The 12,539-nt window shown below is 43.7% G+C and overlaps 1 protein-coding gene across 2 annotated transcripts in view; it reads left to right on the top strand.

The window, feature by feature from the left end:
- Positions 1-4,773: 4,773 nt before the first annotated feature.
- Positions 4,774-12,539, top strand: part of scyl3 (SCY1-like, kinase-like 3) — a 35,643-nt gene continuing 27,877 nt past the window's right edge. For both annotated transcript variants that reach the window (XM_059984437.1, XM_059984436.1), the window contains exon 1: positions 4,774-5,054. In XM_059984437.1, coding sequence (XP_059840420.1) covers positions 4,890-5,054 — 165 coding nt within the window. In that variant the 5' untranslated portion in view covers positions 4,774-4,889. The remainder of the gene's footprint in view (positions 5,055-12,539) is intronic.

The following is a 12,539-nucleotide window of genomic DNA, read 5'->3' as shown; positions in this document are numbered from 1 at the left end:
AAGACTAATGTCAAAATTGATAAATCCAGATATATACATATACATATATATATATATATATATATATATCTCCCATTTATAAATATTTACCCTGACTCAGCATTAATATATTTTCAGATTGTTTATCTTTCTTTATTTCTAAATATTTATTTGCATTGGTAATAAGTGTGACCTTTCTGTACAAGCACAGTTGAAGCTGAGTCGTTAAATTTTATTTTGTGTCATGTTACATGTAGTGTATTTTAGTTAATATACTTCGCTAATTAAAAATATGAAAATGATGTTTGGCCTATTATTTGTTGACATTACTTCTAGTTTCTAAAAACTCCATATACTGTATTAAAATTATAAATTTGTTAAATTAAAAATCTAGAACTATCCTAGAATTAAACACTTATGAATCAATGAGAAAGTTATTATAACAATTTTGTGAAGCACAGACTCAAATATCACTGTGATGATTGTACGCTTTAGTATCAATTGTTTGGAGACAATAAAAGTAAAGTAACTGACATAGTGTTTTGACAAGATTTGTTTTTAATTTTTTAATTAGTTTACTTATCTGTCAACTGTACATGAGCATAGTTATTAAACTTTTTATTATAGCCATGGTTCAAATTATGCTTAAAATTATCAGAAATTTTTAATTTGTTAACTGTTCTTTGCAAAATTTCTTATTAGGATTTAAGAAAAAAGAGTTTTCCAAAAGTCCTGCAGTTCAGAAAGTTACTAGATAAAGGAACGGAGAAGTATTTCAGAAACATTTTAATCCTTTTTGCCTTAAATTTCATAATTCCATATGAAGTTCCAACATTGTGATGGATTTTCACCAGAACTTTTGTCATTATGTTGAATTATGTAGGATTTTTACTATTATTTTTATTCCAAATATTGAGTATTTTATTATCTTTCCAAATTTAGGATATCCCTGACTTGTCCTGTAAAATAAATGTCAGCAGTATTCTCATGCAATGAACAGATGTGCAAAATTACTTTGTCAAGCTTACCTTCGCGAAGCAATTATTGACAGTTAGAACCAGGTCCAACACCATGAGGTGTACAACAGGACTCTTGGCATGTATCTGAGAAATGACAGTACTTTTTCTTGTTATTTCTTTATTGGTCTCAAGTTACATACCTATAGCATTTAACCTCCGTCCTCTAAATTCCAAATGTATTATTTAAATGTTCTTTACTCGCCCACATCCTTACAGATTGAAACTGTCCTTTGGGACATTCCCAGTTATTCAAACATTTCCTTTTTTCATATTATTTATGATGTTTTCCAATTGTATCGCCAATTGCTACAAATTGTTCTCATATCCTTTGAAAGACAGTTGATGAAGATGCATACACATCTCTGCTTTAGTAATGCAGTTGGTAGAGCTCTGCAACTCATTTTCTCATTGCTTATTTATTTAACTTTTTTGCTTTTTTTTGTTTTGTCTTTGCACAGTTTGTTGTCTTTTGGTTGTAATCTATCCTATTGGGGATAATCTTTCATTCATTCAAGAACATAGAACATAGAAATCCACAGCACATTACAGGCCCTTTGGCCCACAATGTTGTGCTGACCATGTAACCTATTCTAGAAGCTGCCGAGAATTCCCCTATTGCATAGCTCTCTATTTTTCTAAGCTCCATGTACCCATCTACAAATCTCTTGAAAGACCCTATTGTATCTGCCTTGACCACCATTGTTGGCAATCCATTCCACTCTGTGTGAAAAACTTAGCCTCAACATCCCTTCTGTACCTACTTCCCAACACCACCCTCGTGTTAGCCATTTCAGCCCTGAAAAATCTCCCTGGCTATCCACACAATTGATGCTTCTCATCATCTTATACACCTCTATTGGTTTACCTCTCGTCCTCCATCACTCCAAGGGGAAAAGACCAAGTTCACTCAACCTATTTTCATAAGGCACACTCTCCAATCCAGGCGACATTCTTGAATATCTCCTCTGCACTCTTTCTATAGTGTCCACATCTTTCCTGTAGTGAGGTGACCAGAACTGAACACAGTACTCCAAGTGGGGTCTGACCAAGGTCTTATATAGCTGTAACATTACTTCACGGCTCTTGAACTAAATCTCACGGTTGATGAATGCCAACATCATGTGGAGAGCCAGAGGCTTTTTTCCTAGGGCTGAAATGGCTAACATGAGGGAGCATAGGTGCTTTGGAAGTAGGTACAATGGGGAAGTCAGAGGTAAGTTTTTCACCCAGAGAGTGGTGGGTGCATGGAATGCACTGTTAGCGATGGTTGTACAGGCAGATACAACTGGGTCTTTTAAGAGATTTGTAGATAGGTAGATGGAGCTTAGAAAAATAGAGAGCTATGCAGTAGGGAAAATTTTGGCAGTTTCCAGAGTAGGTTACATGACTGGCATGACATTGTGGGTCAAAGGGCCTGTAATGTGCTGTAGATTTCCATTTTCTAAGTTCTAACACACCATATGCATTCATTACAACACTGTCAACCTGCACAGCAGCTTTGAGTGAACACAGACACCAAGATCTCTTTGATCCTCCATACTGCCAAAGCCTTACTATTAATACTACATTCTGTCTTCAAATTTGACCTACCAAAATGAACCACTTCACATATATCAGGGTTGAACTCCACCTGCCACTTCTCTGCCCAGTTCTGCATCCTATCAATGTCCCAATGTAACCTCTGACAAGCCTCTAGACTATCCACAACACCCCCAACCTTTATGTCATTAGCAAACTTACTAACCCAGACTTCCACTTCTTCATCTAGAACATTTATTTTTTTAAAAATCACTAAGAGGAGAGATCCCAGAATAGATCCCTGAGGCACTCCACTGGTCACTGACCTCCATGCAGAATATGACCCATCTACAACCACTCTTTGTCTTCTGTGGGCAAGCCAATTCTGGATCCACAAAGCAAGGTCTCTTTGGATCCCATGCCTCCTTACTTCCTGAATGAGCCTTACATGGGGTACCTTATCAAATGCCTTACTGAAATCCATATACACTACATCCACTGCTCTACCTTCATCAATGTGTTTTGTTACATCCTCAAAGAGTTCAACCAGGCTCGTAAGGCACAACCTGCCATAACAAAGCCATGCTGACTATTGCTAATCAGATTACGTCTCTCCAAATGCTCATAGATCCTGCCTCTCAGGATCTTCAACAACTTGCCCACCACTGAAGTCAGACTCACTGGTCTATGATTTCCTGGGTTATCTCTACTCTCTTTCTTGAACAAGGGAACAACATTTGTAACCCTCCAATCTTCTGGTACTTCTGTCACTATTGATGATGCAACAATCATTGCCAGAGCACTGTTGCCAGAGTACTTTCACTTCCCACAGCACCCTCGGGTGTATCTCGTCCAGACCCGGTGACTTGTCTAACTTAATGCTTTTCCAATGCTCCAGCACAGCCTCTTTCTTAATGTCTTTTGTGTTTCTTGTATTTACTGTGAATGTCCACAGGAATATTAATCTCAGGGTTGTATATGGTGACATATATGTACTTTAATAATACATTTTCTTTGAACTTTGGCCAATAATTTAGACTATATGAGTTATATGGTTCAAGTTTATGTGCTGTCCCCCGAAATGTTTTCAGAACCGGAAGTTCGGCTGTGTAGCAGCTGTGTAGGGTTAAAAAGCAGTGTGGTAGATGTTGTGGAGAACATGATTATGTAATTGTGGAGAAGTCATTAGGACAAAATGTCACAATTGTGGTGAGTGTTTATGCTGGGTGTCCTGTACATAAGAAAGCTGTGGTAGTGCAGTAAGTTTGGGTGGAAATGGGTCCCAACAGGTTCTGGGCAGCTTCTTCTACCAGGCCATCAGACTGATGAACTCATGCTGACTTGAGTATACTCTGTGTTAGATTAACTATTCTATTTATTATAAATTATTATAATTACTATGATTGCACATTGCACATTTAGATGGAGACGTAACATAAAGATTTTTACTCCTCATGTATGTGAAGGATGTAAGAAATAAAATCAATTCAAATTAATACAATATGCAGAGGCTCTTCAGAAAGCACATTAGAGTATTTCAATGGGACTTATTATCCAGAATACATAAGGATTGAAGTCAGTGTGTAAAGTGCAAGATTATATAACTAAGGATTTGATGATTGTTGATAAACTCAAATTTATTACTTTAATGGCTGATGTGGTAAATGCTTCAGCACGAACTAAAAGTGGGACTGAAAAAAATAAAAATTATATTAAAGGCTGCAGAAAAAAAATTAGCAATTAAAGAGCTAATCCTAGAAGTTATTAATGATGCTTTTCAAGGAGGGGTAAATAATATTCAGACTTCAGAAAAGGGCTGTCAATGTTCTCTTTTTCTTTTTTGTTATTTTTTAAAAATCCTACAATGGAATGCTAGAAGTTATTAGTCAGGGTATTTTCATCTTATGTAGGACTGTAGTGACTCAAAAGTGAACAGGATGGTGGTGGTTAAGACTTTCTAAAAGCACTGTACAGTATTTTATGCGTTTGAATCATGTTCAATAGGTGGCAGTCAGTACTGCAACTTATGTTGGTCTGCCAATCGCCATTAAACATTACTAGAAGAAGGGTGACGAGCCATTATCTCGAATACCGGAGATCAGGTTTGGACACCGGCGCTCTGTGAGAGAGCTGCAAGTCGGCCCACTGCCAACCTGAAGCACTCGCAACTCTTCCGAAGACCCAAACTTTGTACCGCGCATGCTTCTCTGTGGCACTGCGATTGATCGCTGGGTGCCACATGTGGTTCCGGGTCAGCCGGACGTCTGCCTTCGGTGGTTTGGTGTGTAAGGTAGAGAAGGGTTCGAGGGAGACTGGCGTCTTATTCCCGGACCTAGTGGCGGGCTGCCGGTCTGGCTCTCTGGCCAGACGGCCATGGGAGCGGAGAGCAGTGCGGCGAGGACCCCCCGTCTGGAAGAGCCGCCGGTAACCTTGCCCGGTGGTCTCAGCGTTTACCGAGCGACGCTGGACGAAGAACAGCTGGCATCCGTGTTCGTCTATCAGCGGAGTAACGAGGACACTGTCAACAAGGCCGCTAAGGTGAGCAAAGCCAAGACAGGTGCAGCTAAACTCATCAAAGATTTGACACTTCATGTAGTGATGAATACAGTCATTCATTTGATTTATATTAATTTTGTTAGCCTATTTAGAAATATGGTGTTTGTGGTGCACTGTAATTTTTTTTGTTTGAACATTTCCTCATTCAACTGCTGCTACGGTCACCATTCCCTGTGGATAATAGAAGGCTGAGGGTACACTGTAGTTCAGATTTCTCAAGTAAGTGTGTCTTCATGTGAAGAATTTTAATCGTCAAGTCATTTTTATTGTCATTTCGACCATAACAGCTATGTACAGTATATAGTAAAAATGAGACAATGTTTTTTCAGGACCATGGTGTTACATGACACAGTACAAAAACTAGACTGAACTACGTAAAAAACAACACAGAGAGAGAAAAAAAAACAACTACACTGGACTACAGACCTACCCAAGGTTGCATAAGGTGCACAAAACAATGCAGGCATTACAATAAATTGTAAACATGACAATAGGGCAAGATGTCAGTCCAGGCTCTGAGTATTGAGGAATTTGATAGCTTGAGGGAAGAAACTGTTACATAGTCTGGTCGTGAGAGCCCAAATGCTTTGGTGCCTTTTCCCAGACGGCAGGAGGGATAAGAGTTTGAAGAGAAGAGAGACTCCAATGATCTTCTCAGCTGACCTCACTTTCTGCTGCAGGGTCTTGTGATTCGAGATGGTGCAATTTCTGAACCAGGCAGTGATGCAGCTGCTCAGAATGCTCTCAATACAACCCCTGTAGAATGTGATAAGGATGGGGGGGGGGGGGGGGGAGATGGACTTTCCTCAGCCTTCGCAGAAAGTAGAGATGCTGCTGTGCTTTCTTTGCTATGGAGTTGGTGTTGAGGGACCAGGTGAGATTCTCCACCAGGTGAACACTAAGAAATTTGGTGCTCTTTACGATCTCTTCCGAGGAGCCGTCATTGTTCAGAGGGGAGTGATCGCTCCGTGACCTCCTGAAGTCAGCAACCATCTCTTTTGTTTTGTTCACATTCAGAGACAGGTTGTTGGCTCTGCACCAGTCCGTTAGCTGCTGCACCTCCTCTCTGTAAGCTGACTCGTTGTTCTTGCTGATGAGACCCACCACGGTCGTGTCATCGGCAAACTTGATGATGTGGTTTGAGCTGTGTGTTGCAGCACAGTCGTGGGTCAGCAAGTGAACAGCAGTGGACTGAGTACACAGCCCTGGGGGGCCCCCGTGCTCGGTGTGATGGTGTTGGAGATGCTGCTCCCAATCCGGACTGACTGAGGTCTCCCAGTCAGGAAGTCTAGGATCCAGTTGCACATTTGCTAAGGTTGAAGGCATGCTTGTCAAAGTACAACTAAAGTCATCACTGATGCTTGAGAAGATTGAGGGTGGGATAAGATCAAATTTGAAAATGAGAAATGGAAATGGAAACAAAACAAAACCTGCAGATGCTGGAAACAGCTGATTGTTTTCATAACCTTCTGATCAGTCAGTTTCTGTGGAAGGAGAAAGAGTGTTGAAAGTTTAAGGTTGGAGACCTGGGAATTAATTGTTACTTCATTGGTAGCAAATGTACTGTGAATTAGTGAACATATGTGAACATTAGTGAGGAAAAAAAAACACTAAATGCTGGCAGAACTCAGCAGGCCAGACAGCACCTATGGGAGGAGGTAGTGACGACGTTTCAGGCCAAAACCCTTCATCAGGAGTGAAGTAACATGGGATGGTCGAGGGTGGGGGGGGATAAGAAGTGGGGGGAGGGATAAAGTAGAGAGCTGGGAAGTAATAGGCTGGAGGGAAATCGGCTAGGGGGAAGGTGGAGAATTATGGGAAATAAAAGAGAAAGAAAGGTAGGGCTGGGGGAAGAGATTATAGTGAGGGGGGGGGAAGAGAGAAAGAGAACCAGACTGAAATAATAGATAGGGATGGGGGGGGTAAGGGGAGGCAGGGGTATCAACGGAGGTCTGTGCATTGGATGTTCATGCCGGCAGGTAGGAGGCTACCTAGGCGAGAGATAAGGCATTGCTCCATCGACCTGCATGTGGCCTCATCTTGACGGTAGAGGAGGCCATGGACAGACTTGTCAGAGTGGGAGTGGTCAGTGGAATTGAAGTGTGTGGCCACAGGGAGATCCTGCCACTGCTGGAGGGCCGAGCACCGGTGTTCGCGAAACAGTCTCCCAGTCTGCGGTGGGTCTCCCCAATGTATAAATGGCCACATCGGGAGCACCGGATACAGTATATCACCCCAGTTGACTCTCAGGTGAAGTGGTGCCTCACCTGAAAGGACTGTCTGGGGCCTGGGATGGTGGTGAGGGAACAAGTGTGGGGGCAGGTGTAGCACTTCTTCCGTTTGCAGGGATGAGTGCCCGGAGGAAGGTCCTTAGGGAGGGATGGGGGGGGGAGGGAATGTATGGACAAGGGAGTCGCGTAGGGAGCGATCCCTGCGGAAAGCTGAGAGTGGGGGGGAGGGGAAGATATGGTTGGTGTTGGTGGTGGGATCACGTAGGAGGTGGCGGAAGTTACGGAGGATTATGCGTTGGATCTGTAGGCTGGTAGGGTGATAGGTGAGGACCAGGGGGACTCTATCCCTGGTGGGCTGGCAGGGGGATGGGATGAGGGCAGAGGTGCGTTAAATACGGGAGACGCGATGGAGGGCAGAGTTGTTAGTGGACGAAGGGAAGCCCCTTTCTTTAAAAAAGGAAGACATCTCCTTTGTCCTAGAATGAAAGGCCTCATCCTGAGAGCAGATGCGGCGGAGGTGGAGGAATTGAGAGAAAGGGATAGCATTTTTGCAGGAGACAGGGTGGGAGGAGGAATAGTCTAGGTAGCTGTGGGAGATAGTAGGTTTGTAGTAGACGTTGGTGAATAGGCTGTCTCCAGAGATAGAAACAGAAAGATCTAGAAAAGGGAGGGAGGCGTTGGAAATAGACCAGGTGAATTTGAGGGCGGGGTGAAAGTTGGAGGCGAAGTTAATGAAGTCGACGAGCTCAGCAGGCGTGCAGGAAGCAGCACCAATGCAATCGTTGATATAACGCAAGAAAAGAGGAGGACAGATAGGCTTGGACATAGATTGCTCCACATGGCCGACAAAAAGACAGGCATAGCTAGGACCCATGCAGGTGCCCATGGCTACACCTTTAGTTTGGAGGAAGTGGGAGGAGCCAAAGGAGAAATTGTTAAGGGTGAGGACTAATTCCGCGAGGCGGAGAAGAGTGGTGGTAGAGGATGACTGGCTGGGTCTGGAATCCAGGAAGAAATGGAGAGCTTGGAGACCTTCCTGGTGGGGGATAGAGGTGTATAGGGACTGGACGTCCGTGGTGAAAATGAGGAGGTGGGGGCCAGGAAACTCAAAATCTTTGAAGAGATGTAAAGCATGGGAAGTATCACGGTCATAGGTGGGAAGGAAGTGAACAAGTGGAGATAAAACAGAGTCGAGATCGGCAGAAGTGAGTTCAGTGGGGCAGGAGCAAGCAGAGACAATGAGTCTGCATGGACAGGCGGGTTTGTGAATCTTAGGTAGGAAGTAGAAACGGGAAGTGCGGGATGTGGGAACTTTAAGTTTGGTGGCCGTGGATGGGAGATCTCCCGAGCTGATGAGATCGGAAATGGTTTGGGAGACAATGGATTGGTTGTCCCTAGTGGGGTCATGGTCCAGGGGTAAATAAGAGGAGGTGTCAGCAAGTTGTCGTCATGCCTCCACTATGTACAGGTCGGTGCGCCATACGACAACAGCACCCACCTTATCAGTGGGTTTAATGGTAAGGTTGGGATTGTTGCAGAGGGAATGGAGAGCAGAGCGTTCAGAGGGGGTAAGGTTGGAATTGGAGCAAGGGGTGGTGAAGTCGAGACAGTTAATGTCCCGACGGCAATTAGAGATGAACAGATCCTGGGCGGGGAGTCCATGAGGAGGAGGAGGGTTGGAGACAGGAGAATGGGTCATTGGTGGGGGTGGGAGAGTCCCTACCGAAGAAGTGGGCTCGAAGATAGAGCTGGCGGAAGAAGAGCTCCACGTCCTGGCGCACGCGAAACTCACTGAGGTGAGGGCGAAGGGGGACAAAGGTGAGGCCCTTACTAAGGACAGAGCGCTCAGCCTCAGAGAGAGGGTCGGAGGGGATGGTGCAGACCCGGCAGGGTTGAGAGCTCTGGTCCGAGGTGGGCGGGAGGCTGGTGGAGTCAGCGGGGAAGTGGTTGGGGTGAGAGGAAGCTGAAGCCCCCGAGGGCCCGGGAACCGGTGATTGAACCTCAGGCTCGGGAGGATCAGATGGCAGCGTGGTGGTGGGGGAAGGGGAGACGACAGCGCGTGGAGGTCCAGCTCAGAGGTCAAGGCTGGGATCCAGCGTGCTGGTGAGGGGAGGGGGGGAGATGGCAGCACGAGGAGGTCCGACTGGAAGTTCAAGGCCGGAGTCTCTGAGGAGGTGTCCATGGCCGTAGGAACCCGCGTTTGTGGTACTGGAGTCAGGGTACGGAGTCTGTCCAGTGCCGTGATTGGCAGTGGGGGTCGCGATCCAAGATTCATGAATCCACCCCACACCCTTACCCCCATCCCTATCTATTATTTTAGTCTGGTTCTTTCTCTTTTCCCCCCTCACTGTAATCTCAACCCCAGCCCTACCTTTCTTCCTCTTTTATTTCCCATAATTCTCCACCTTCCCCCGAGCCCATTTCCCTCCGGCCTATTACTTCCTAGCTCTCTACTTTATTCCTCCCCCCACTTCTGATCCCCCCCCCCCCTCAACCATCCCATGTTACTTCACTCCTGATGAAGGGTTTTGGCCCGAATCGTCGTTATTACCTCCTCCCATAGATGCTGTCTGGCCTGCTGAGTTCTGCCAGCATTTTGTGTTTTTTTAAATTTATTTCCAGCATCTGCATGTTGCCTTTGAACATTCATGAGACTTGGTATGATATGACCACAGAGCTTGGAGTTTGAGTTTACAGGTGGAAGATCCAAGGAGGCCAGTCAGGAGTGCATTTGATTAGTTAACCTCTGAGATAACATAATGCAACTTTGCCATTTAATAAAGGCAATTCATCATTCCTCCTAAATAGGGAGAGGAAAGTCTGATTCACAGTATAACCATCAAGTATTCCTTGTTGAAAATACTAAAAACCTGTGCTGATCAACTGCCTGAAGTGTTCACTGAGATATTTAACCTCTTGCTGAGATATCCAACTGATTCAAGCAGGCTTCAATTATACTGGTGCCTATGAAGAAAATGGTAACTCGCCTCAACGACTGTCGTCTAGGGGCACTTATATCCACCGTGATGCAGTGCTTTGAGAGGTTAGTGATGAAATATATCAGCTGTTGCCTGAGAATTGATTTGGATCAGCTCCAATATGCATACCAGAGCAATAGGTCCACAGCAGATGCCATCTCATTGGCTCTTCACTCAACCCTAGAACATCTGAACAGTAAAAGTGCATGCATCAGGATGCTCTTGTCGGCAACAGTTCGGCATTCAGTACTATCATCCCCGCCAAGACCTTGGCCTCAATACCTCCTTATGCTATAGGATCCTTGATTTCCTTACTTGAAAACCCCAGGCAATTCAGATTGGCAACATCTCCACGATCTCCATCAGCATAGGTACACCACAAGGCTATGTGCTTGGCCCTCTGCTCTACTTGCTTTACACTTAGGATTGTATGGCTAAGCACAGCTCAGATGCCATATTCAAGTTTGCTGAACTTGACTTCACTGTCATAGGCTGCATCAAAGGTGGTGATGAATTAACATATGGAAAGGAGATTGAAAATCTGGCTGAGTGGTTCCATAACAACAATCTTTGACTCAATATCAGCAAGACCAGGAAGGAAACCAGAGGTCTGTGAGCCAGTCTTTATTGGAGGATCAGAGGTGGAGAGGGTCAGCAACTGTAAATTCTTCAGTGTTATTACTTCAGTGGACTTGTCCTGGGCCTAGAATGTGTGCAATTACGAAGAAAGCACAGCAGTACTTCTGTTTTCTTCCGTACTTCCGAAGTTTCGGCATTATGTTTAAAACTTTGACAAACTTCTAAAGGTGTGTAGTGGAGAGTATATTGATTGGCCCTCCATCACAACCAAATCCATCCTGGCCCACTCCATCACGGATAAAGCCCACCATTGAGCACATTTGGCTGGAGCAATGTTGCAGAAAACCAGCATCCATCATCAGGAACTTCCACCATCCAGGACATGCTCTCTTCTTGCTACTGCCATCAGAAAGAAGGTATAAGAGCCTCAGGACTCACACCACCAGGTTCAGGAACAGTTACTAACTCTCAACCATCAGGCTCTTAAACTAGAGGGGATAACTTCACTCAACTCCACTTTCCCCATTACTGAAATGTTCCCATAACCTATGGATTCACATACAAGGACTCTTCATCTCATGTTCTCATTATTTATTTATTATTTTGTTCTTTTTGTATTTGCACAGTTTGTCGTCTTTTGCACACTGGTTGAACGTCCAAGTTAGTGCAGTCTTTATTTGATTCTATTATGGTTATTGTTGAATTATGGATTTATTGAGTATGCCTGCAAGAAAGTGAATCTCGGGGTTGTATATGGTAATGTGTATATACTTTGAAAATAAATTTACTTTGAACTTTGAATAGGTACACAGGAGATGTCAGGGATAAGTTTTTTACTCAGAGAGTGGTGAGTGTGTGTGAAATCAGCTGCCGGCAACAGTGGTGGAGGTAGATACGATAGGGTCTTTTAAGAGACTTCTGGATAGGTACATGGAGCTTAGGAAAATAGAGGCCTATGGGGAAGTCTAGTATTTTCTAAGGTAGGGGGGACATGTTCAGCACAACTTTTTGGGCCGCAGGGCTTGTATTGTGCTGTAGGTTTTCTATGTTTCTATGAATTGTACACCACTTCTGTACCTAAACAGTGGAGTCCTGTTTGACAACACTATTCCTGCAGTAGAAATCTATGTTTGTGATATTATTTTGTTCCTTTCCTGAAGTAAATGGAATACAGTGTATGTGCAATCACAAGATACTTTATCAAAAGATTTTGTTCGATCTGAAAGGTTAGCTCAGTTAGGTAAAGTATCGTGGCTGTGAAGATTTGCCTTCTACTGTATCTACTGCCAATTTTACAAAAATGTAATTCTTTGTATTGAAGCTTTATAATATACTTTTACTTTATAATCTAGCTTTGCATTTCCCAGTACAATGAAAAAACTGTAAAGTTATTGAGAAAACTTAACCTAGTAATTTATCAAGCCATTGCTTATTTCCTTGCATTGCATTGAACTTGGCAATTAATGGAAAGTAGGTTTTGAAAATAGTATTGATGCTACCCTACATGGAGTTGCCTTTAGATTTTGACTTCTCTGACAGGAAGCTCCATGTTGTCCTTTAATGTACCTAATAAAAGTTTGGAAAGCAATTAATTACTTTGTGTTTCAGCTATGGATATTTTGATAAATTGAGCAGCTAATCTGTATATTTCTTTAAGCATTCATGGTGTGTGTATTTAA

The sequence above is a fragment of the Hypanus sabinus genome, chromosome 11 (assembly GCF_030144855.1).
Source record: "Hypanus sabinus isolate sHypSab1 chromosome 11, sHypSab1.hap1, whole genome shotgun sequence".
In the NCBI taxonomy this organism is placed as follows: Eukaryota; Metazoa; Chordata; class Chondrichthyes; order Myliobatiformes; family Dasyatidae; genus Hypanus; species Hypanus sabinus.
This window is presented reverse-complemented; position numbering and strand designations above follow the sequence as displayed.